This window comes from Rhinolophus sinicus, chromosome 12 (genome assembly GCF_057876585.1).
Source record: "Rhinolophus sinicus isolate RSI-liver-muscle chromosome 12, RSI-T2T, whole genome shotgun sequence".
Classification (NCBI taxonomy): domain Eukaryota; kingdom Metazoa; phylum Chordata; class Mammalia; order Chiroptera; family Rhinolophidae; genus Rhinolophus; species Rhinolophus sinicus.
This window is the reverse complement of record NC_142512.1, coordinates 26,013,558-26,038,671: the sequence shown is the minus strand read 5'-3', so window position 1 is coordinate 26,038,671 and position 25,114 is coordinate 26,013,558. Positions and strand designations below refer to the sequence as shown.

The 25,114-nt window shown below is 43.9% G+C and overlaps 3 protein-coding genes across 3 annotated transcripts in view; all 3 read right to left on the bottom strand.

The window, feature by feature from the left end:
- Positions 1-254: 254 nt before the first annotated feature.
- On the bottom strand, positions 255-2,012 carry LOC141568909 (C-C motif chemokine 4-like). Its single transcript, XM_074320077.2, has 3 exons — positions 1,833-2,012; positions 1,235-1,349; positions 255-628 (listed from the first exon to the last, which is right to left on the bottom strand). The coding sequence occupies exons 1-3, from the start codon at positions 1,906-1,908 to the stop codon at positions 541-543; spliced, it is 279 nt and encodes a 92-aa protein (XP_074176178.2). The 5' UTR covers positions 1,909-2,012; the 3' UTR covers positions 255-540.
- Positions 2,013-4,121: 2,109 nt separating this feature from the next.
- LOC109439840 (C-C motif chemokine 4-like) lies at positions 4,122-5,869 on the bottom strand. Its single transcript, XM_019720059.3, has 3 exons — positions 5,696-5,869; positions 5,098-5,212; positions 4,122-4,495 (listed from the first exon to the last, which is right to left on the bottom strand). Exons 1-3 carry the CDS (start codon positions 5,769-5,771, stop codon positions 4,408-4,410), a joined length of 279 nt encoding a protein of 92 aa, XP_019575618.3. The 5' UTR covers positions 5,772-5,869; the 3' UTR covers positions 4,122-4,407.
- Positions 5,870-8,002: 2,133 nt separating this feature from the next.
- The window catches only part of LOC109447853 (C-C motif chemokine 4), an 89,256-nt gene continuing 72,144 nt past the window's right edge, over positions 8,003-25,114 (bottom strand). The window contains exons 8-10 of the mRNA XM_088802080.1: positions 9,570-10,623; positions 8,974-9,088; positions 8,003-8,428 (exon numbers count right to left, since the gene is read on the bottom strand). Coding sequence (XP_088658206.1) covers positions 8,341-8,428; positions 8,974-9,088; positions 9,570-9,645 — 279 coding nt within the window. The 5' untranslated portion in view covers positions 9,646-10,623 and the 3' untranslated portion in view covers positions 8,003-8,340. The remainder of the gene's footprint in view (positions 8,429-8,973; positions 9,089-9,569; positions 10,624-25,114) is intronic.

The following is a 25,114-nucleotide window of genomic DNA, read 5'->3' as shown; positions in this document are numbered from 1 at the left end:
TACGCGCCTCGGCAAGTCACACCAGCTCTGTGCCTCTGTTTCCTCGTCTGTAAAACTGGGGTAAGAGTCCCTACTTACTAAGGGTGTTAAAATACTAGTTGCAAGTATTAAGTGAGGTTGTGTCTTTAGAGCATTTAGCCCATCTGAAGTACTCAGGAAGTTCTCATTCTTACTGTTTGGAAACTGTAGTTTGTCTCTATTCATAACACTAGGCAATTCTCTTCACTCCAAATCAAATAAAACACAAAAAACCGTCCAGATTTTATCAGTTTTATTATGAAAACACATGGAATCAACTGCATTATCCATGTGCTCACAATAGCAGAGAAAGAGAGATGGGGACAAGTGACCTTAAGGGAAAAAAAAGAATATAATGTAGGAAATAACACCGAACACACTAACACAGCATATAGTGAAGATTAAGAGAAGGATCAGGGACTACAGAGAGGAGCTGTAAACACGGAGAGGGTGCGTCTCCCTGAGAAGCATCAGGCTCAGGTGACCTTCTCTGGAGATTTCCTGCCCCTGTGCTCGGATGGCTCAGTTCAGTTCCAGGTCTTCCATGTACTCCTGGACCCAGGGTTCGCTGGGGTTGGCACAGATTTGTTTTCCCCTTTTGGTCTGGAATCTGTGGAACAGGAGTGATTAGATCCCATGGGACCTTCCCTGTGTAGCGCTCTCTCTCTCTCTCTCTCTCTCTCTCTCTCTCTCTCTCTCTCTCTCTCTCTCTCTCTCTCGGCTTCATCACGGTCCAAGTTGAACCCTCTAAGGGGTGAGAACACCCTTCCTGGGGTGGTACTGGAACCAGACTCCTTGTACCTTTCACCCTGGATTCAGCTCTGGTTGCCCACACAAGGAACCAATGAGTTTTACAATCAATATGTCTATGTCTCCCCATGATACCCTACCGCCCCTGGCAATACCGTTTTCACATGCTTTTCTATGCACAGTTTAAGAAGTCAGCCCATATTTCCTGTCATCTCGTTCATTTCTCCTGGTTTCCTAGACTGCGGCTAACTTCCTCCGCAGAAACCCTTCATCTTCTCCGTTGGCTCCCCCACACCCCAGCCCCCTCCAGACTCAACAGACGACTTCATGACCTCACTGCTTTCTGGGAGGGCTTCAGCCTTGAGACCTGCCTCTACTGTTTGATCCTCCTCCTGCCCCAAAGAGACCCCCAATGTCATCCTGCCCTCGCCCTTCCTCCCAGAGGAGCCCAGAGGTTGATACTTACACCACACCTGGCTGGGAGCAGAGGCTGCTGGTCTCATAGTAATCGGTCACAAAGCTGCGAGGGAGCTTCCGCAGGGTGTAAGCGAAGCAGCACGCAGTGGGAGGGTCTGTGTCCTCTGGAAAGAAAGGACGAGTGAGATCAAAGCTCTGCAATGAGCTGCTCGTTTTGCCTTCTACTTATGGATATTCCGTGGGAATCTCTGTGGAGTGACCAGATCCCCAATTACAGTCCCTGATATCTAATCCCACCCACCCTGAGTAGGAATCTGATTCTGAATACAAGATTCTAAAGGAAGACTGTGGAGCTAGATTGGGTCTCAGAGCACACGACTAACTCCGTTTATTTTACAAGTGGAGAAACCAAGGCACAGAGAAAGAGAGGGACTTGCTTAAACAAGTCTACTGTTTGCCATTTCTTAAGAACACAGGAACCAGAATATTACTGATTGTTTAGTAGACTCTGCGTTAAACAGCAGCTACTTAATCTTCACAGGTCCCTTTTCTCCCACCCCCAGAAGCCACTGGTGGACCTTCCCAAACAGAAAACTGGGAGCTGCCTACACTGGTTCTAAAAGTAGTAGCTGAAAGAACAAACTTACTTTGTGATAATTGCACTGGAGAGCAGAAGGCAGCCACTAGCACGAGGAGAAAGAGGACAGTCATGCAGAGCTTCATGGTCTCGGCAGAGGGGAAGCTTTGCCGCAGCTGAGAATTCAGAACCAAAGAGCTTCAGAACCCGACTGTGTTCTGTGCTGACACTGAGATGTGATCCCTTCTTTATAGGAACTCTGACGACTGGGAGGGTCAGAGTTGGATTTCCATGGTAGCAATGATGTCCTGGTACAAATAAGAGAAGTGAATCTTGCTGAGCTAGGAGCTCCGCACAGCTTCTCTTCCCCAGAACGATGTCAGCATGGTAGTAAGAGAAAGGAAGTAGAGGGGAGAAGTGGGTTGAGCTCTAGAAGGAAAGGTGCACGAAAGGCAGTGACTGAGACACAGGAAAGATAAACCATTCACACCTGCTCGAAGGGGCTTGTTGATGACAGTCATGCTCCTATGGGTGGTTGGCACCTCCAGAAGCTGGAGGACTAATGACAGTCTTTCCAGGGTTACCACACGCCTGGCCCCAAGAAGGAAGGAGGAACTGGACTCCACGTCCCATTCCTGGGCCTCCTACTGCTGGGTTGAGTGACTGTAGGTCACTGCACATTTCCTTGGGCTGAACGAAAGAGTCCAGCATTGCACGTGCAGAAGGATCCAGCACGACAATTACCTCTGAATTACTGAATGTTTGCTATGTGCCAGGCACCCGATGAGCTGCTTATACACATAACAGCAAATCCACCACAACCCTGAGCTGGGGTGTGATTATTCCCCTGAGGCCAGAAGGATCAGAGAGCAGGGGAGAGTTCACTGATCACCTCAAGGCAATAATCTTAAGTGGCAGTGCCAAGGTTTGAAGTGAGATTCATCTGCCTCGAAAATCCATCTGTGGAGAGATTAGAAGATACCTGCTCTGGGGCATTAGGAGACCAATGATGGATAAGATGGGTGATGAGTCTCCTTGATGACACACATGAGTTTGTTGACTTTTGCTTCCTCGCCTTCGTTTGATCTTTAGGTCAGGGAGGTAAACAGTCTAGTTCATGAAGAACCCAACAATAATGTTGTATTCACACGAGTGAAATTCCACACAAAGAGTACAAAGGACTTGTGCCAGTATGCGTACCTTAACCAATGGCCTCCATTATTTATACATTGACGCCATTTCTAAGTAATAGAATAGAGAAAATGATAATAAATGTCTCTCAAATACATGACAAAAAGGTGCTCATCTTCTCTAGAGAACCTTTCTTGACCTTTCTTCCAATTGAACTCTGATTCTCCCTCTGTGCTACTTCTATCATGTCAACTGTAACATAGCTGTCTACTTGGTGGCCTCCCCCACTGGAGAGTGAACTCCTTGATCAGGATACCATGTTATGTTTATCTCTGTATAAATAGTACGTGTTCAATAAACACTTGTTTCATAAGTGCCCAGAGGCAGCCCAAACTACAATTTTAACTGGGGGGAAGAGAGAGGGGTGTGACAGATAACGTGGATTCAGGATGTGAGCTCCACTTATCTGAATGAATTAAGACTGAACTGTGCATTCTAACTCTATTCAAAATGTGCATTTCCCAGCTCTCTGTCCACATGATAACACTTCATGTTGCTTTGGGCTTTAGAGACCTGACCCACTTCTAATGTAATCTGCATGATGACCCTGGGAAGAGAGACACTATGTCCCTTTTAAGTGAAAAGCTAAGGCTCAGAGAGGAAGAGAAAATCTTCCAATGTCAGGCCCTGGGATGGCGGCTTCACACATCACCTTGTAACAGCCCTTCCAGCGGATGATATTAACGCCACTTTACTGGTGTGAAAACTGAAGTCCAGGGAGGCAACATGCCTTTCCTAATGATACGCTGATAATAAGAGATGGAGGCCCGCTTTTCTGACTCTGAACTACCTCACCTTCCCTCTACACTGTGCTCTTGCTGCTTATACCACTTCCCTACAAGCTGTTGAAATGATACCCTTAGCCTCACAGCTTTCCTTTGGGATCACCCTTCATGCTGCTCTCCAAGCAGGCCTACGAGCCTCAGCAAGTCACACCAGCTCTGTGCCTCTGTTTCCTCGTCTGTAAAACTGGGGTAAGAGTCCCTACTTACTAAGGGTGATGAAATACTAGTTGCAAGTATTAAGTGAGGTTGTGTCTTTAGAGCATTTAGCCCATCTGAAGTACTCAGGAAGTTCTCATTCTTACTGTTTGGAAACTGTAGTTTGTCTCTATTCATAACACTAGGCAATTCTCTTCACTCCAAATCAAATAAAACACAAAAAACCGTCCAGATTTTATCAGTTTTATTATGAAAACACATGGAATCAACTGCATTATCCATGTGCTCACAATAGCAGAGAAAGAGAGATGGGGACAAGTGACCTTAAGGGAAAAAAAAGAATATAATGTAGGAAATAACACCGAACACACTAACACAGCATATAGTGAAGATTAAGAGAAGGATCAGGGACTACAGAGAGGAGCTGTAAACACGGAGAGGGTGCGTCTCCCTGAGAAGCATCAGGCTCAGGTGACCTTCTCTGGAGATTTCCTGCCCCTGTGCTCGGATGGCTCAGTTCAGTTCCAGGTCTTCCATGTACTCCTGGACCCAGGGTTCACTGGGGTTGGCACAGATTTGTTTTCCCCTTTTGGTCTGGAATCTGTGGAACAGGAGTGATTAGATCCCATGGGACCTTCCCTGTGTAGCTCTCTCTCTCTCTCTCTCTCTCTCTCTCTCTCTCTCTCTCTCTCTCTCTCTCTCTCTCGGCTTCATCACGGTCCAAGTTGAACCCTCTAAGGGGTGAGAACACCCTTCCTGGGGTGGTACTGGAACCAGACTCCTTGTACCTTTCACCCTGGATTTAGCACTGGTTGCCCACACAAGGAACCAATGAGTTTTACAATCAATATGCCTACCTCTCCCCATGGTACCCTACCGCCCTGGCAATAACGTTTTCACATGCTTTTCTATGCACAGTTTAAGAAGTCAGCCCATATTTCCTGTCATCTCTTTCATTTCTCCTGGTTTCCTAGACTGCCGCTAACTTCCTCCGCAGAAACCCTTCATCTTCTCCCTCGGCTCCCCCACACCCCAGCCCCCTCCAGGACTCAACAGACGACTTCATGACCTCACTGCTTTCTGGGAGGGCTTCAGCCCTGAGACCTGCCTCTACTGTTTGATCCTCCTCCTGCCCCAAAGAGACCCCCAATGTCATCCTGCCCTCGCCCTTCCTCCCAGAGGAGCCCACAGGTTGATACTTACACCACAGCTGGCTGGGAGCAGAGGCTGCTGGTCTCATAGTAATCGGTCACAAAGCTGCGAGGAACCTTCCGCCGGGTGTAAGCGAAGCAGCACGCAGTGGGAGGGTCTGTGTCCTCTGGAAAGAAAGGGCGAGTGAGATCAAAGCTCTTCAATGAGCTGCTCGTTTTGCCTTCTACTTATGGATATTCCGTGGGAATCTCTGTGGAGCGACCAGATCCCCAATTACAGTCCCTGATATCTAATCCCACCCACCCTGAGTAGGAATCTGATTCTGAATACAAGATTCTAAAGGAAGACCGTGGAGCTAGATTGGGTCTCAGAGCACACGACTAACTCTGTTCATTTTACAAGTGGAGAAACCAAGGCACAGAGAAAGAGAGGGACTTGCTTAAACAAGTCTACTGTTTGCCATTTCTTAAGAACACAGGAACCAGAATATTACTGATTGTTTAGTAGACTCTGCGTTAAACAGCAGCTACTTAATCTTCACAGGTCCCTTTTCTCCCATCCCCAGAAGCCACTGGTGGACCTTCCCAAACAGAAAACTGGGAGCTGCCTACACTGGTTCTAAAAGTAGTAGCTGAAAGAACAAACTTACTTTGTGATAATTGCGCTGGAGAGCAGAAGGCAGCCACTAGCACGAGGAGAAAGAGGACAGTCATGCAGAGCTTCATGGTCTCGGCAGAGGGGAAGCTTTGCCGCAGCTGAGAATTCAGAACCAAAGAGCTTCAGAACCCGACTGTGTTCTGTGCTGACACTGAGATGTGATCCCTTCTTTATAGGAACTCTGACGACTGGGAGGGTCAGAGTTGGATTTCCATGGTAGCAATGATGTCCTGGTACAAATAAGAGAAGTGAATCTTGCTGAGCTAGGAGCTCCGCACAGCTTCTCTTCCCCAGAACGATGTCAGCATGGTAGTAAGAGAAAGGAAGTAGAGGGGAGAAGTGGGTTGAGCTCTAGAAGGAAAGGTGCATGAAAGGCAGTGACTGAGACACAGGAAAGATAAACCATTCACACCTGCTCGAAGGGGCTTGTTGATGACAGTCATGCTCCTATGGGTGGTTGGCACCTCCAGAAGCTGGAGGACTAATGACAGTCTTTCCAGGGTTACCACACGCCTGGCCCTAAGAAGGAAGGAGGAACTGGACTCCATGTCCCATTTCTGGGCCTCCTACTGCTGGGTTGAGTGACTGTAGGTCACTGCACATTTCCTTGGGCTGAACGAAAGAATCCAGCATTGCACATGCAGAAGGATCCAGCACGACAATTACCTCTGAATTACTGAATGTTTGCTATGTGCCAGACACCCGATGAGCTGCTTATACACATAACAGCAAATCCACCACAACCCTGAGCTGGGGTGTGATTATTCCCCTGAGGCCAGAAGGATCAGAGAGCAGGGGAGAGTTCACTGATCACCTCAAGGCAATAATCTTAAGTGGCAGTGCCAAGGTTTGAAGTGAGATTCATCTGCCTCGAAAATCCATCTGTGGAGAGATTAGAAGATACCTGCTCTGGGGCATTAGGAGACCAATGATGGATAAGATGGGTGATGAGTCTCCTTGATGACACACATGAGTTTGTTGACTTTTGCTTCCTCGCCTTCGTTTGATCTTTAGGTCAGGGAGGTAAACAGTCTAGTTCATGAAGAACCCAACAATAATGTTGTATTCACACGAGTGAAATTCCACACAAAGAGTACAAAGGACTTGTGCCAGTATGCGTACCTTAACCAATGGCCTCCATTATTTATACATTGACACCATTTCTAAGTAATAGAATAGAGCAAATGATAATAAATGTCTCTCAAATACATGACAAAAAGGTGCTCATCTTCTCTAGAGAACCTTTCTTGACCTTTCTTCCAATTGAACTCTGATTCTCCCTCTGTGCTACTTCTATCATGTCAACTGTAACATAGCTGTCTACTGGGTGGCTTCCCCCACTGGAGAGTGAACTCCTTGATCAGGATACCATGTTATGTTTATCTCTGTATAAATAGTACGTGTTCAATAAACACTTGTTTCATAAGTGCCCAGAGGCAGCCCAAACTAGAAGTTTAACTGGGGGGGAGGGGAGAGGGGTGTGATAGATAACGTGGATTCAGGATGTGAGCTCCACTTATCTGAATGAATTAAGACTGAACTGTGCATTCTAACTCTATTCAAAATGTGCATTCCCCAGCTCTTCTGTCCACATGATAACACTTCATGTTGCTTTGGGCTTTAGAGACCTGACCCACTTCTAATGTAATCTGCATGATGACCCTGGGAAGAGAGACACTATGTCCCTTTTAAGTGAAAAGCTAAGGCTCAGAGAGGAAGAGAAAATCTTCCAGATGTCAGGCCCTGGGATGGCGGCTTCACACATCACCTTGTAACAGCCCTTCAAAGTGGATGATATTAACGCCACTTTACTGGTGTGAAAACTGAAGTCCAGGGAGGCAACATGCCTTTCCTAATGATACACTGATAATAAGAGATGGAAGCCCGCTTTTCTGACTCTGAACTACCTCACCTTCCCTCTACACTGTGCTCTTGCTGCTTATACCAGTTCCCTACAAGCTGTTGAAATGATACCCTTAGCCTCACAGCTTTCCTTTGGGATCACCCTTCATGCTGCTCTCCAAGCCGGCCTACGCGCCTCAGCAAGTCACACCAGCTCTGTGCCTCTGTTTCCTCGTCTGTAAAACTGGGGTAAGAGTCCCTACTTAATAAGGGTGTTAAAATCCGTGTTGAAAGTATTAAGTGAGGTTGTGTCTTGAGAGCATTTAGCCCATCTGAAGTACTCAGGAAGTTCTCATTCTTACTGTTTGGAAACTGTAGTTTGTCTCTATATGTAGTTTGTCTAAATATTACTAGGCAATCTCTTCACTCCGAATCGTATTAAAAAACAAAGCAACTGTCCACATTTTTTTAACTTTTATTATGAAAACACATGGAATCAACTGCATTATCCAAGTGCTGACAATAGCAGAGAAACAGTGATGGTGGACCATCCCCGTGGGGGACATGTGTCCTTCGGCAAAAAAAAAAACCACACAAAAAAAAACATAAATAAAGGTAATACCACCAAATACAATAACACAGCACATAATAAAAATTAAATTAAAAAAATTAAATTAAGAGAAGGATCAGGGACTACAGAGAGGACTTTTAAACACGGAGAGGGTGCGTCTCACTGAGAAGCGTCAGGCTCAGGTGACCTTCTCTGGAGATTTCCTGCCCCTGTGCTCGGATGGCTCAGTTCAGTTCCAGGTCTTCCATGTACTCCTGGACCCAGGGTTCACTGGGGTTGGCACAGATTTGTTTTCCCCTTTTGGTCTGGAATCTGTGGAACAGGAGTGATTAGATCCCATCGGACCTTCCCTGTGTAGCTATCTCCCTCCGTTTGACTATGGTTCAAGTTGAACCCTCTAGTGGGTAGGGAGACCCTTCCTGGGGTGGTACTAGAACCAGACTCTTTATACCTTTCACCCTGGATTCCGCTCTGGTTGCCCACACAAGGAACCAATGAGTTTTACAATCAATATGTCTACGTCTCCCCATGATACCCTACCGCCCCTGGCAATAACTTATTCATACGCTGTTCTAAGCACCGTTTAAGAAGTCAGCCCATATTTCCTCTCCTTTCACTTTCCCTGGTTTCCTGGCCTCTGGCTAACTTCCTCCCCAGAAACCCTTCATCTTCTCCCTAGGCTCCCGCAACCCCCTCCAGGACCCAATGGGTAACATCATGACCTCACTGGTTTCTGGGAGGGCTTCAGCCCTGAGACCTGCCTCCCTACTGTTTGATCCTCCACCAGCCCCAAACAGGCCCGTTTTCCATCCTGCCCTCGCCCTTCCTCCCAGAGGAGCCCAGAGGTTGATACTTACACCACAGCTGGCTGGGAGCAGAGGCTGCTGGTCTCATAGTAATCGGTCACAAAGCTGCGAGGAAGCTTCCGCAGGGTGTAAGTGAAGCAGCACGCAGTGGGAGGGTCTGAACCCACTGGAAAGAAAGGCCACGTGAGATCAAAGCTCTGCAAGGAGCTGCTCGTTTTGGCTTCTAGTTATGGATATTCGGTGGGCATCTCTGTGGAGCTACCAGATCCCCAACTACAGTCCCTGACATCTAATCCCACCCACCCTGAGTAGGAATCTGATTCTGAATACAAGATGCTGAAAGACGACAATAGAGCTAGATTGGGTCTCAGAGCACACGCCTAACTCCATTCATTTTACAAGTGGGGAAACTAAGGCACAGAGTAAGACAGGGACTTTCTTAAACAAGCCTACTGATTCTATTTCTCAAGAAAACAGGAACTTGAATATTACTGAATGTGTACTAGACTCTGCATTAACAGCAGCTACCTAACTGTCCCACTCCCTTTTTCCCATCCCCAGAAGCCACAGGTGGACCTTCCCATATAGTAAAGTGGAGGCTGCCTACACCACGGCTCTAGAAGTAGTAGCTGAAAGAACAAACTTACTTGGTGCTGAGAGCGCTGGAGAGCAGAAGGCAGCCACTAGCACGAGGACAGAGAGGACAGTCATGCAGAGCTTCATGGTCTCGGCAGAGGAGAAGCTTTCCCACAGCTGATACCACAGAACCAAAGAGCTTCAGAACCCGACTGTGTTCTGTGCTGACACTGAGTTGGGATCCCTTCTTTATAGGAACTCTGACGACTGGGACAGAGGTGGGGACACAGGAGGGCAAGTGGAATTTCCAGGGTAGCAATGATGTCATGGTACCAAGGAGGAAAGTGAATCTGGCTGAGAGTGAGGAGCTCTGCACAGCTTCTCTGCCCAGCACGATGTCATCACAGTGGAAAGAAGGAGGCAGAGAAGTGGTTTGGGCCCTAGAGGGAAGTGGTGCACCAGAGGCAGTGACTGACACTGAGGAGAGAATTGTAAACCCCACAGGAAAGATAAACCATTCACACCTGCTCGAAGGGGCTTGTTGATGACAGTCATGCTCCTATGGGTGGTTGGCACCTCCAGAAGCTGGAGGACTAATGACAGTCTTTCCAGGGTTACCACATGCCTGGCCCCAAAAAGGAAGGAGGAACTGGACTCCACGTCCCATTTCTGGGCCTCCTTCTGCTGGGTTGAGTGACCGTAGGTCACTGTACATTTCGTTGGGCTGAAAGAAAGAGTCCAGCATTGCACGTGCAGAAGGACCCAGCAGGACAATTACCTCTGACTTACTGAATGTTTGTTATGTGTCACGCACTGGATAAGCTGCTTATACACATAACAGCAAATCCTACCAAAACCCTAAGCAGTGGGGTGATTATTCCCCTGAGACAAGAAGAACAGAAAGTAGAGGAGAGTTCACTGATCACCGAAGACAATTCTAAGTGGCAGTGTCAAAATTTGAAGTGAGAGTCTTTGGACTGTGACATCTATATTCTTTCTTCCTTGTTGTCACAAATATAGAATGTGACCACAGAGAGAGAAACTGGTGACCACTAGGGGTTATACCCCACACAGCCATCTTCCTAGGGCTGCAGTCAGGAGGGAAGGAGTTTCCGTCAGTCTGTCCTAGAACAAGAAGAGAACAGATGGCAAGAGAACTGCAGGTTTCAGTTTGCCCACGTGGACCCCCTACTAGAGAAGGAGAATAAAGTCAGTAAATATCCGTTTGGAAGACCCAGAATAAGAATGTTCCTCAAGTATAAAAATGGGGTTGGATATACCTAATCGTGAGTTTGTCGATATTATGGAGAAAATGTGTGAGTGTTTACAGCCCTCCACAGGGAATTCCTAGTGTTCACTGGAAGCCCTGCCTGGTTTGGCCGCTGCTGGTGACCTGAAGGTGAAGTGAAGGTGACTCGGTGAAGTTCACAAAGGCCAGGAATCAGTAGTGGAGGAAGTGGGCAGGTGACGGCGGTCAAGGTGATTGGATCAAGATCTGTATCCACCTGCAGCTCAGCCACTCTGACCCTGGTGCTCACCTCCAGCCCCACACTGCTCCCTGCCTCTGCTCAGAGAGGGAAGAATGAGGAGCAAAACAGAAAACCAGGCCCCCTGGGTGCTATCGAGATGTAGGACAGGAGGGGGCAGAGCAGCACCTTGGAGTACCCCAGGGTCCCTAAATGAAGTATAATGTCATCCTACCGCCTATCACTCCCTCCATCACCACCCACACACACAAACTGTCCTTCTTCTCTCCATCTTTTCTCTCCTCCCCTTGTCTTTGTGCGAGACTTGCTTCAAATGTTCTGATCTCCACCAAGTCCCCTATGCCCAGCTCTAAAGTTCTGTGATGCCTCGTATCACAGATGCCAGTGCCTCTCATGGTCTTTCCCGGTTGGTGAAGTTTCCTCTTCGTGTATCAAGGACCTTGCTTCAGGGAAAGAGGGTGTACCTTGTGTACAGTGAGATCTACACAGACTTTGTTATCCATGCCATTTCTATTCAACCCAATCAATTTAGAAGTCATCTGCTCTTTGTCAGGGAAGGCAGAGCCAAATCAAGCTGCATCCCTCCCCTCAAACAGGTCTCAGTCTAGTCATGGTGTTGACAGTGATAGAAATTACTATCCCAAGAGATGGAATAAATTAAGTGTCTCATCAGAAGTAGAAACAGAATGTCAGAGGCTCAAAGGATGGAGAAGGCCATCCCTTGGCTGTAGACTGATAGTTCTAAGTGAAGTTGAAACCCCACTATGTGCTGAAGGGGAGGCCTTGACAAGGGGACGTCCATCTAAATGAGTAGGGTGTGCTGGCCTTCAAGTTGCGGAGATTTTAAAGATACCTGCTCTGGCGCATTAGGAGAGTGATGAGGGATAAGATGGGTCATCTTGGAGCCACACAATGAGTTTGACTCTTGAGTTTTGCTTCCTAGCCTTGCTTTGATCTTTGGTCATAGAGGCAAAAGGTTTTGTCATGAATGTCCCAACAATAATGCTGTATTCACACTAGTGAAATTCCACATGGAGCATAAGAAGCATGTGTCCCAGTATGTTTTGCTGAATCAATGGCCTCCCAGGTTTACACATTGAGGCCATTTCTAAGTAGTAGTTTAGACAGAATGATAACAAATGCCTCTTGAATACACAACATAAATGTGCTCATCTTCTCTAGAGAACCGTTCCTGTCCTTTCTTCCAACTGATTCTGCATCTTCCTCTGTGCTACTTCTATCATGTCACTGTTTGTTGGTTGCCTCCCCCACTGAATAGTGAGTTCCTAGATGCAGAAAACATGTTATGTTTACCTCCATGAACATAGTAGGTGTTCAATAAACACTTGTGTCATAAGTGCTCAGAGGCAGCCCGCACTACCAGTTTTCCTGGGGGTTGGGCTAGAAGGGTGTGGTAGGTAAAATGGATTCAGGATGTGAACTCCACTTATCTAAATGAAATAAGAATGATCTGGGCGTTTGGACTCTAGTCAAAACGTGAATTCCCCAGCTCTGATGAGGTGATAATTGCCCTGCCCTCAACCCACATAACGAGTGGTTTATCATAAGGGATACTATTCTAGGACTCAGCTCTTTCCAGTTCAGCGGCGTGAGAAGTGACAACAGAAGTCTACCACGGTTTTAGGGAGCTCCCAATGCATTCTGGGGGTCACCCACCCTCTCACTCCAGGGAAACTCCACTTCCCCTCATTCGTGGTAATATACTGGTTTCCCCTTACACCCTTGCTGGCACTGTGCCCATAACTCCACTATGGGCACTGTTTTCTCATTTTCTTCTCCCGGCGTCTGTAAGCGGCAGGCAGGACTGGCAACCCCAGCAGTAATATGACCTTACAAACGCCCTGGTACCCTTGGTTTCCCCCAGCATATCATGTCCATGGTTCTATCTGATCCCAATCTGTTTTGCTATTGTACAGGTTAGGAAACAAAACCTAGAGAAGTTCAAAGACTTGATCAAGGTCACACAAGATGGATGTCAAGACCCAAGGGTTTCCACGTCCTGGTCAGAGATGAGCAAACTTCCTTTATAGGTGTGATCCTCTGAGATAGCACATGTAGGGAACCTCTGGAGTTACCAGACTCAGAAGAGATTACAAAGCTGCTGAGGAGCAAGAAGTAGAGGTAGTCAATCCCAGCATTCTGTGTTCTCCACAAGGAGAGTGCTGAGATGCATGAGTATTGGGGAGCCCCCGGGGTGTTGGGGCCGCCAGCACTGGCCACTAGGAGGTAGAATACCTAGAGCTAGAGAATTCCTTGCAAGCAATTCCTTGAGACTGGAAATCCAGGTGAGCTGGAAATACATGGTCACTTGCCAAGGCAATACAGCAAGAAGACATAAATCCTTTGGTTTTGCCAATATGGTAGCTAAGTCATTTGGGGGAAATGGGATTGTAGCGAGAAGAAACAAGCAGACAATTATCCAAAGTGCAGGGTTCAGGATGGAGACGGGAGGACAGTGAACTGGTTGAAGCAGTTCATCAGGGTGGCGACACTTCACCCCTCAGCCAGCCAGCCCCACTCTCTAAAGGGCCCTCACCACCCACTACAGCCTGCTTATTGGCAGTCAAGGTTGGAGGGCGGCGACTTCAGGGGATGTGAAATTCCTAAGAGTAGCTTAAAGCCTCACCTGTGTTTGGAAGGTTCAAAAAAACCTTCAGTATTCCTTATGAAGCAACTTTCTTCCTTCAAACAGTGCTTTTTATACCTGTTTTTAGCTCTTGCCAGGCTGGAGTATCCAGGAAGAGAAGAAAATAAATCAGTGAAACTTTACTGAATACCTACTATCTGACAGATTTGGAGATACACATTTTGAAAAGTTGTGGTGAAGTGTTAAGAAAGGCTTCCAGAGAGTTCCGGAAAAATGGCGGAGTGAGGTGAGCCTCTGTAAAGCTCCCCTGGAATTTACAAAGAATCGAACAACAAAAACTCCACAAAGGACTCCCTGCACAGCAGACAGGCAAGACGAAGAGGCCCACTACCGACTGAAATCACCTACAGGTGGGAGATTCGCGCGCGCGAGCGGGGGGAGGAGGAAAGTGAGAAGCGGGCGGAGACGCAGCTCCGCGGGCGCAGGACTCAGACCCAGCTCAGTGCGCCGAGCTCGCTGCTTCCCGGAACTACCGCAGCTGCGGGAGATCGGACTGCTAGGGCTCCGCCAGGGCTCCACAGGGCTGAGGGGACAGCATATAACACGGCTGAACCCAACGCTCACGGCAGAGACCTCGGAGAAAAGACTGAGGGAAAAAGGCTGAAAACGGTGGTTTAAGCCCGCACTGCCGAGCAGAGAACGGAGCCTTAGGCACTGAGACTAGCCGCCCCCTCCCTCCCCTCTCAGAGCTCGCCCCGCCCCCACCTGCCCGGTGCTAGAAGCGAAACAGTAGCAGTGTCAGATCAAAACAACAGAAAATTTGCTATATTTGAGAACTGTGGCCCACAAACACAAATCCACAGCCCAACTAGTTCCGGCAAAGGGAAGAGAGCTGTGGAAGCAGGACAGGCTGTGGTGGTGGTCGCTGCCATTGCTCTGGGCCACCTCTCACAGCTCACCCCGCCCCTGGCCCCACCTATCTGGGCGGTTCCCTGCAGGAGTAAACAGAACTGCTGAACAAAAGAAAGACCTCTTCCTATCAACTTGTTGCAGAAGTCACTCCTGTAGATGTCTAGGAAAAGAAATAGTAAACCAGTAATCGCCATGAGTAACCAAGGCAACAAGATAGCTCAGAAAGAAAGTGAAAAATCTCCAGAAAAGGCACTTAAATATACAGAAATATGTGACTTAAATGACAGAGAATTCAAGGCTGCAGTTCTGAAAAAACTCAACGAGATACAAGAAAACACAGATAGGCAGTTAAATGAACTCAGAAACTCAATTAAAGAACAGTATGAGCATTTTACGAAAGAGATTGAAATTTTAAAAAAGAACCAAATAGAATTTCTGGAGATTAAGAACTCAATAGAAGAAATTAAGAATGAAATAACCAGCTTAGGTAGTAGAGTTGACCAGATGGAGGAAAGAATCAGTGACATCGAAGATAGAAACCTGGAAATGACACAGATAGAAGAAGAAAGAGACTTGAGACTTAAAAGAAATGAAAGAACTCTACAAGAACTTTCTGACTCCATCAGAAAGAGCAATATAAGAATAATGGGCATACCAGAAGGAGAAGAAAGAGAGAAGGGAACAGAGAATATATTCAAACAAATCGTCGATGAGAACTTCCCAAATTTGTGGACAGAACTGGACCCTCGAATCCAAGAAGCAAATAGAACACCTAGTTACCTCAATCCCAACAGGCCTTCTCCAAGGCACATTGTACTGAAGCTGTCTAAAATCAACGACAAAGAAAGAATCCTCAAGGCAACCAGGGAAAAGAAGACGGTAACTTACAAAGGAAAGCCCATTAGATTATCATCAGATTTTTCAGCAGAAACTCTACAAGCCAGGAGGGAGTGGAACCAAATATTCAAACTATTGAAAGAGAGAAATCATGAGCCAAGAATAATATATCCAGCAAAGATATCCTTTAGATATGAAGGAGGAATAAAGACCTTTCCAGACATACAGAAGCTGAGGGAATTTTCTAATACACGACCTGCACTACAAGAAATACTAAAGGAGGCTATTCGACCACCATCAACAGGGACAATTTGTGGCAACCAAAACTCAAAAAGGGGGAGAATAAAGGCCTGAACCGGAATATGGGAATGGAGAAAGTAAGCGTGCTGAAGAAAATGGAATACTCTAAATATCAAACTTACTTTTACATAAACTTAAGGGTAACCACTCAAAAAAAATCCAGAACTGAAATATATACTGAAATAAAAGAAGAAACAGAGGGAAACATCATAGAATACCACCACACAGAAATAATAGACAACAACAAAAAGGCAAAGAAACAATGGAGACACAGCCTTACCAGAAAACTAAAGATAGAATGACAGGAAATTCTCACATATCAATAATCACCCTAAATGTAAATGGACTGAACTCACCAATAAAAAGGCACAGAGTAGCAGATTGGATCAAAAAACTAAACCCAACCATATGCTGTCTCCAAGAGACACATCTCAGCTACAAGGACAAGCATAGACTCAAAGTGAAAGGGTGGAAATTGACACTCCAAGCAAATGGTGCCCAGAGAAAATCAGGTGTAGCCATAATGATATCAGATGAAACAGACTTCAAGGTGAAAAAGATAACAAGAGACAAAGATGGACATTTCATAATGGTGAAGGGGACTGTAAAACAAGAAGACATAACAGTCATCAATATTTATGCCCCCAGTCAGGGAGCACCGAAATACACCAAGCAACTACTAACAGAACTAAAGGGAGAAATTGACCAAAACACAATTATACTAGGGGACTTAAATACATCATTGACAGCTATGGATAGATCATCCAAACAGAAAATAAATAACGACATAGTAGCCCTAAATGACACATTAGATGAAATGGACATAATTGACATTTATAGAGCACTTCATCCTAAAACATCAGACTACACATTCTTTTCTAGTGTACATGGAACATTCTCAAGGATAGACCATATATTGGGACATAAAATCAGTCTCAACAAATTTAAAAAGATTGAAATCATACCATGCATATTCTCTGATCACAAGGCTTTGAAATTGGATATCAACTGTAAAAAGAAAGCGGGAAAAAACACAAATACATGGAGACTAAACAACATACTTTTAAAGAAGGACTGGGTCAAAGAAGAAATTAGAGGAGAGATCAAAAGATACATAGAAACAAATGACAATGAAAATACATCCTACCAAAATTTTTGGGATGCAGCGAAAGCAGTTTTAAGGGGGAAATTTATCTCATTACAGGCCTATCTCAAGAAACAGGAAAATTCCCAAATAAATAACCTCATGTTACACCTTAAAGAACTAGAAAAAGAAGAACAGGTAAAACCCAAGGTCAGCAGAAGAAAGGAAATAACAAAAATTAGAGCAGAAATAAATGAAATAGAGAACAGAAAGACAATAGAAAAAATTAATGTGACAAAGAGCTGGTTCTTTGAGAAGATTAACAAAATTGACAAACCCTTGGCTAGACTTACTAAGATAAAAAGAGAGAAGACACTGATTAACAAAATCAGAAACGTAAAAGGGGAAGTTATCACGGACACCACAGAAATACAAAGGATCATCCAAGAATACTATGAAGGACTATATGCCACCAAATTCAACAACCTAGAAGAAATGGATAAGTTCTTAGAAACATATAGCCTTCCAAGGCTGAACCATGAAGAACTGGAAAATCTAAACAGACCGATCACCAGTAACGAAATTGAATCAGTCATCCAAAACCTTCCCAAAAGCAAAAGTCCGGGACCAGATGGCTTCACTAGTGAATTCTACCAAACCTTCAAAGAGGATCTAATACCAATTCTGCACAAACTCTTCCAAAAAATTGAAGAAGAAACAGTACTCCCCAACACATTTTATGAGGCCAACATTACCCTGATACCAAAACCTGGTAAAGACAGCACAAAAAAAGAAAACTACAGACCAATATCTCTGATGAATACCGATGCAAAAATCCTAAATAAAATTCTAGCAAATCGAATACAACAATGCATTAAAAAGATTATTCATCACGACCAAGTGGGGTTCATCCCCGGGGCACAAGGATGGTTCAACATACGCAAATCCATCAATGTGATACATCATATAAACAAAATAAAGGACAAAAATCATATGATTATATCAATTGATGCAGAAAAAGCATTTGACAAGATACAACATCCATTTATGATTAAAACACTTAATAAAATAGGTATAGAAGGAAAATACCTTAACATAATAAAAGCCATATATGACAAGCCCTCTGCTAATCTCATAATTAATGGAGAAAGACTGAAGCCCTTTGCTCTACGTTCAGGAACACGACAGGGATGTCCCCTATCACCTCTGCTTTTCAACATCGTGTTGGAAGTCCTTGCCAGAGCAATCAGGCAAGAGAAAGAAATCAAAGGCATCCAAATTGGGAATGAAGAAGTTAAATTATCACTCTTTGCAGATGACATGATGCTATATATAGAAAACCCTAAAGACTCCACCAAAAAGCTATTAGAAACAATCAACGAATACAGTAAAGTTGCTGGCTACAAAATCAACGCACAAAAGTCCATTGCCTTCCTATATACCAACAATGAAATCTCAGAAAAAGAAATACAAAAAACAATTCCTTTTACAATTGCATCAAAAAGAATAAAATACCTAGGAATAAACTTAACCAAGGATGTGAAAGACCTATATGCTGAAAACTATAAGACTTTTCTGAAAGAAATTGAAGAAGACACAAAGAAATGGAAAGACATTCCGTGCTCATGGATTGGAAGAATCAACATAGTTAAAATGGCCATATTACCCAAAGCAATATACAGATTCAATGCAATCCCCATCAAAATCCCAATGGCATATTTTAAAGAAATAGAACAAAAAATCATCAGATTTGTTTGGAACCACAAAAGACCCCGAATAGCCAAAGCAATCTTAAGAAAAAAGAACTATAATGGAGGTATCACACTCCCTGACTTTAGCTTGTACTACAGGGCCACAATAATCAAAACAGCATGGTATTGGCAGAAAAACAGACATATAGACCAATGGAATAGAATTGAGAACCCAGAAATAAAACCACATAAATATGGACAGATAATTTTTGACAAAGAAGCTAAAAACATACAATGGAGCAAAGACAGCCTCTTCAATAAATGGAGCTGGGAGAATTGGATAGCCACGTGCAAAAGAATGAAACTGGACTGCTATTTGTCACCATGTACCAAAATTAATTCAAAATGGATCAAAGACTTAAGCATAAGACCTGACACAATAAACTGCATAGAAGAAAACATAGGTACTAAACTTATGGACCTTGGGTTCAAAGAGCATTTTATGAATTTGACTCCAAAGGCAATGGAAGTAAAAGCTAAAATAAACAAATGGGACTATATGAAACTTAAAAGCTTCTGCACAGCAAAAGAAACCATTGACAAAATAAAGAGGCCACCAACTGAATGGGAGAAGATTTTTGCAAACAGTGCCTCCGATAAGGGGCTAGTATCCAGAATATACAAGGAACTCATGCAACTGAACAACAAAAAAACAAACAACCCAATTGAAAAATGGGCAGAGGACTTGAAGAGACATTTCTCCAAAGAGGACATACAAATGGCAAATAGACATATGAAAAAATGCTCAACATCACTAATCATCAGAGAAATGCAAATCAAAACCACAATGAGATATCACCTCACCCCAGTCAGAATGGCCATCATCAACAAGACAAATAGTAACAAATGTTGGAGAGGCTGTGGAGAAAAAGGAACCCTCATACACTGTTGGTGGGAATGCAGACTGGTGCAGCCGTTATGGAAGGCGGTGTGGAGGTTCCTCAAAAAATTACGAATAGAATTGCCATATGACCCAGCAATCCCTCTCCTGGGTATCTACCCAAAAAATCTGAAAACATTTAGAGATAAAGACACGTGTGCTCCAATGTTCATTGCAGCTTTGTTTACAGTGGCCAAGACATGGAAACAACCAAAATGTCCTTCGATAGATGAATGGATGAAGAAGTTGTGGTATATATACACAATGGAATACTATTCGGCAGTAAGAAAAGATGATATAGGAACATTTGTGACAACATGGATGGATCTTGAGAGTGTAATGCTGAGCGAAATAAGTCAGACAGAAAAAGCAGAGAACCATGTGATTTCACTGATATGTGGTATATAAACCAAAACAACAAAGGAACAAGACAAACAAATGAGAAACAGAAACTCATAGACACAGACAATGGTTTGGTGGTTGCCAGAGGGTAAGGGGGGTGGGGGGTGGGGGGTGGGGGGTGGGAGATGTGGGTAAGGGGGATCGAATATATGGTGATGGAAGGAGAACTGACTCTGGGTGATGAACACACAACGGGATTTATAGATGATGTAATACAGAATTGTACACCTGAAATTATGTAATTTTACTAACAACTGTCACCTCAATAAATTTAATAAATAAAAAAAAAAAAAAAAAAAAAAAAAAAAGAAATCAAAAAAAAAAAAAAAAGAAAGGCTTCCAAAATATGCCTGATTTTTGTAAGTACTTATATTAGTTTCCTTTGTATTTAGTGGAAAATATACATGGTCACACACAAAATTTATAAAATATAGGAAATCATAAATAAATAAATAAATAAATAAATAAATAAATAACCAGCATTCTGTACTTAGTTTTCCATTTCCCTATTGTTACTTAATAGTCTTTCTTTTGCTCATATGTCTTAGGATTGTTACTTATATTCTTCCATGTCGTTAAAAATTCAAAAATTATTCAAAATTAGCATGCATGCCATTTCACTGCATTGAAATACCAAAGTAATATATCAAAATTGATATTTAGGCATTTCGTTCAGGTTGTTCTCACTTTTCTCTTTTACAAGTTGAGCTGAGACTTGAAGGATGATTAGCCAGGCAGAGTGTGGGGGAGGGGTTACTCCGTCAAAGACCATGAGACCTGCACATTTCAAATATATAAAATAGATTAAATGAAATACTTTAGTAATAATGAAAGTAACTAACACATAGCACTTTGAGCCAGTGATGTTCTAATCCTTTCATAGACACTAAGGTATTCAATCCTCCGAGGCAGGGACCGTGTTTCCCCGAAAATAAGACTGAGCCGGACCATGAGCTCTAATGCATCTTTTGGAACAAAAATTAATATAAGTCTCAGTCTTATATTATGTTAGATAAGATCAGGTCTTATATAAATTTTTGTTCCAAAAGACGCACTAGAGCTGATGGTCCGGCTCGGTCTTATTTTTGGGGAAACACAGTACTATTATCCCCTTTCACATAGGAACAAAATGAGGCCAGAGAGTTAAGTAATCTATGGAAGAACACACAGCTCATAGATTTGGAAATGACACCAAGGGGGTCTGGTTCCAGAGTGTAAGTAAGTAAACCAAGAAAGCAAAATGTGCGTACTGTGAATTTATGTTAAACCGTAACAGCCAAAGTCTGTAATCCTGATGTATGAGGTTGGTGCAAAGGTAATAGCGGTTTAAAAGGTTAAAAATAATTGCAAAAGCCATAATTACTTTGGCACCAACCTAATAAAATGCCTTTCAGATTTACATTTGGCATGTCTTTGAACAGTGGAATCCATGGATTTCTCTTTTCCTTGCAAAACTCTGGGAATTAAATAGAGGTTTTCCTTATTTGTTCTAAATGTTAATCTCTGCAGCTGTCATGGGGCGTACCCATGCTTAAAGTACCTCACTCTTCCCTGTGATTTTCAAGAAGGGAAAATTGTGCTTTGCAAAGTGATACTTCATTTCTGAAAAGCAGAAAGAAAACCTGCACTTGTAAGGAATTACATGTAGTTCAGAGGGCTGAGTCTGGGTTTCCAGGAAGTTGGGATGTACCAAGATTCATGGCCAAAGAATAGCAGGGACCAGGTCACAGAGGAGAAGCTTCCATCTCATGCTGGAAACAGTGCAGAGTATTGAAAGAATGTTCAAGAGAAAGAGACGGAGACTGATTTGCAAAATCACTTTGGATGCTGTGTGATGATGGGACAGATTGAAGAGAGGCAAACTGGAAGAAAAATCAGCTGAGAGGAAACACAGCTGTCATGGTCAGATGCTGAGGGCCTGAGCTAAGACAGTGGCAATGGGAATGGTGAGAAGCAGATACACCTCATTTCAAAACACAATAGGTGAAGACAGCAACACCCTCCCTCCCTTTATCTACAAGGGATACATTCAAAGACCACCAGTGTATACCTAACACCTCAGATAGTCCTGAACCATACATATCCTGTTTTTTCCTATATGACATACACACCTTTTCACTTAAAGGAGACACTTTACGGCTTCTCTTTGGCACATCCAAGGTTCCAGCATTCCTGCCCTGGAGCTTTGGCGTCACCATTGGGTAGAATAAGTGATCCGTGAACACAAGCACTGTGATACCAAGTCAGTCTGATAACCGCGATGGCTACCAAGTGACTAACTGGCAGGTGGTGTATACAGCGTGGATACACTGGACCAAGACACAATTCACGTCCCCAGTGAGATGGAGCAGGCGGTACATAGTTTAAGACTTACGGATTGTTTATATCTGCATTTTCCAATATATAGTTTTGGACCATTGACTGCAGGGAACTGAAACCAAAGAAAGTGAAACCACCAATAAGGCAGGAAAACTGTAGACGTAGGAGGTGAAGGGGCGGGACAAGCCAAGGGTGATCCAGCTTTCCGGCTTAGAAGTTGGGTAGGAGGGGATGCTTTTACTGAATAGAGACTACAGAAGGGGGAACAGGGGAGAGAATCTACTCCAATACCAAGATGTACACCTTGACCTACTACACACACACACAAAGAGTCAGAGAGAATGATAAGAACTCAAAAAGGAAAAGCAAAGAGTAGGGTCTGCGTGGAGACATTGTCTCTGGAGGATGCTAGAAAGAGGCCCGAGGATATTGTTTCTACCCACATGAAAGCTGGGGCCAAGCCTGTGCTACCTGACCTTGGGCCACACCTGCAGAAAGGAGGCGGAGACTGGGCCAAAAGGGCATCGTCATCAATGAACCCATCCCTGGAGCCACTGTTGCCAAAAGGAGAGACTGAGACTGATGCCTGGGGACGTGGAACTGCGGGCCCAGAAACTGAAAGGAAACCAATCCAGCGACGAGGAGGCGAGCACAGCAGGACCAGGCGGTGATGTTGCAGAGCATGAACTGTTCAGCCAGAACTCACTGTACTCATGGCTGGGACCCTCTGCTGGACGGAGGTGGGGCCTCAAAGAGGCTGGGCTGAGCCGCAGAGCAAGGACACAAACCACGGCCCTCTGCGCGGACGGATGCACCATGTTGACTGCTGGCTACTTCTGTCACCACCGCCTGAGAGATCTTTGGTGATCCCCAGAGATCCCGACCTTGACACCATGGTTTTCTGATCCTTACCTTCCTGTTCATCTTCCAGCTCCATTATGGGACTTGGGCAGAGCCATACTGCTCGTCCAATCACTGAGTTATTCATTCACTCACGAAATATTATTAAGCTCCACTACGTGTCAGGCATTCTGGTTATGACTGGAGAGTCACTGCTAAATAAGGCACACGGTGAAATACAAACCTGACCAATGCTATCTGTGTGATAGATTCCATCTATATGTGTAAATCATTCACCTGGGACAGCAATTTACCACCTGGGAAATTTCTAAAACCCTTCAAAACCAATTCAATCATCTTAAAGCTCCCTCATGTTATACATTCAACACATGCCTAGTAGCACCTACTCTGCATACAAGTACGTCATTTTCCAATCAAGTAAAAACACATATGACAAATGGCTATTTCCTGATTTTAGGATGGATATGGAAAATCTTACATGTGTAATAACTGACATAAAATTTTATATTCATTATAAAGAACAAAATTATAATAAATAGATACCATATCAGAAAATTCATCATGTTATTATCATCAGGTGCTAGGATTTGGTAAAATCCACCAACTAGACATAGTATGAATTTGGTTTAATTTCAATAGGACATGGTCTAAATTTTTTGAAGAGAAAATGACATAAATAACTCACTCTAACACAATGTAGTAAGTGCTGTAATCATGGAGGTTGATAATAAGGTCCATTATTAGAAAGTGATTGATTCAGCAGTTTCCATTTCCTTCTTCTTGCCCTCCCCAACCCATAGAAGCCAGCTCTCAGAAACTGAATCACGAGTATGATAGGGGTTTCCCTCAAGAGGTAAATGAGGGAATGCAATTCAGGGTATCAGTCGAGGGCTGGGGTAGAGGAGGTGGGTGTGGTGGAGGCATTGATTGTGATCTAGAGTTTCCAATGAAACAAGTGATTCCTTATTTGGAATTGACAGTAACAAAGCAAGACACATGGATGCTAAAGCCTCAGAGAAACCTGTCATTGCCCCTGGTCTCGTCTTTGCTTTCCATCTCTCACAACCACCATTAGCCATCATCGGGATGGGACAGAAACACAGCCCGTGTGTTTTAAGAGAAGTAACTCTCCAGATACAGGAAGGACAGAATTGCAATCGTGTGGTCTCACTGTGCTTATGTCTTGTTTCCTCCATTATTCTAACCCCTTTGGGGGCTAGTGAAAGCCCTCCTGGTTTGGCCCCCGGTTAGCTTCACCATCCGTATTTGCTCCACCATGCTGCAGCTGCACTGAACTGCTCCCTCCTCCTTCTGAGCCAGCAATATTCACACCTCACCGGACCTCCATTACCACCCCACCTGTGTATGTTCAACTCCTGTGTAACTTTCAATACCCAGCCAAAGTTACATCCCTTCCATGAAGCCTTCCTCAACCCTCCTGAGGGAGGTCCTTGCTCCCTCCCCCTGGCGTTCTGAGCTTTCATTTCTTTTTTTCCTGAAATCTTAGCACTTTTTAAGTGCTGTGGTTACCTGTTTATATACTTTACCTGCCCGTACTAGACCAGGGGCATCTAGAGGACAAAGACCGTTAAAAAGAACTAAATGTGATTTATGCTCACTAATTATGGAACAACAAAATAATAAAGAATGGAAAAAGGAAAAGAAACATATGGTTCTGACTAAGAAAGTAGACCCTTTCACACCACTGAAATTATGAATTCAAAAGAGTAGGAAATGGCTTTGAATTTGGCACTGTTTATGCAAATACCATACAGGGTCCTTAAAACAGTTTAGAAAAATGGGAATCAAGACTTCATTTCTGCAAAGACCTTTGGAGAGAAACTTTAGTTAATTTCTCAAAAATTTCTTTCACGTTAAAATTAAAGAATTGACAACAACCTGCTTTCCACCCAATGCTGCTGTAAATGTTTTAAAACAAAATGTGTTTGTAAATTTGTGGGCTGACAAGAAAGGTAATACACTCTCACTTTAAACAAATGAGAAAACTCCAGAAAAAGTGGAAAACAAGAAAATTAATCACTCATAGATCTATCACACATACGTAAGTACTATTGATGCTTTGGGGCATTTATTTCCAATGCTTTTTATTTTTTTCAGGCCTAGCATTTACATACATAGAAATATATATATATTTGAATATATATATATATACAC

What these genes read in the sequence shown, in the direction of transcription:
- LOC141568909 (XM_074320077.2), bottom strand. Translation starts at nt 1,908, where the DNA reads ATGAAGCTCTGCATGACTGTCCTCTTTCTCCTCGTGCTAGTGGCTGCC. An exon ending in TCCAGTGCAATTATCACAAA is followed by an intron (nt 1,350 to 1,832) that starts GTAAGTTTGTTC and finishes CTTTCTTTCCAG; the next exon opens with AGGACACAGACCCTCCCACT. An exon ending in TGCTCCCAGCCAGGTGTGGT is followed by an intron (nt 629 to 1,234) that starts GTAAGTATCAAC and finishes CCTGTTCCACAG; the next exon opens with ATTCCAGACCAAAAGGGGAA.
- LOC109439840 (XM_019720059.3), bottom strand. Translation starts at nt 5,771, where the DNA reads ATGAAGCTCTGCATGACTGTCCTCTTTCTCCTCGTGCTAGTGGCTGCC. An exon ending in TCCAGCGCAATTATCACAAA is followed by an intron (nt 5,213 to 5,695) that starts GTAAGTTTGTTC and finishes CTTTCTTTCCAG; the next exon opens with AGGACACAGACCCTCCCACT. An exon ending in TGCTCCCAGCCAGCTGTGGT is followed by an intron (nt 4,496 to 5,097) that starts GTAAGTATCAAC and finishes CCTGTTCCACAG; the next exon opens with ATTCCAGACCAAAAGGGGAA.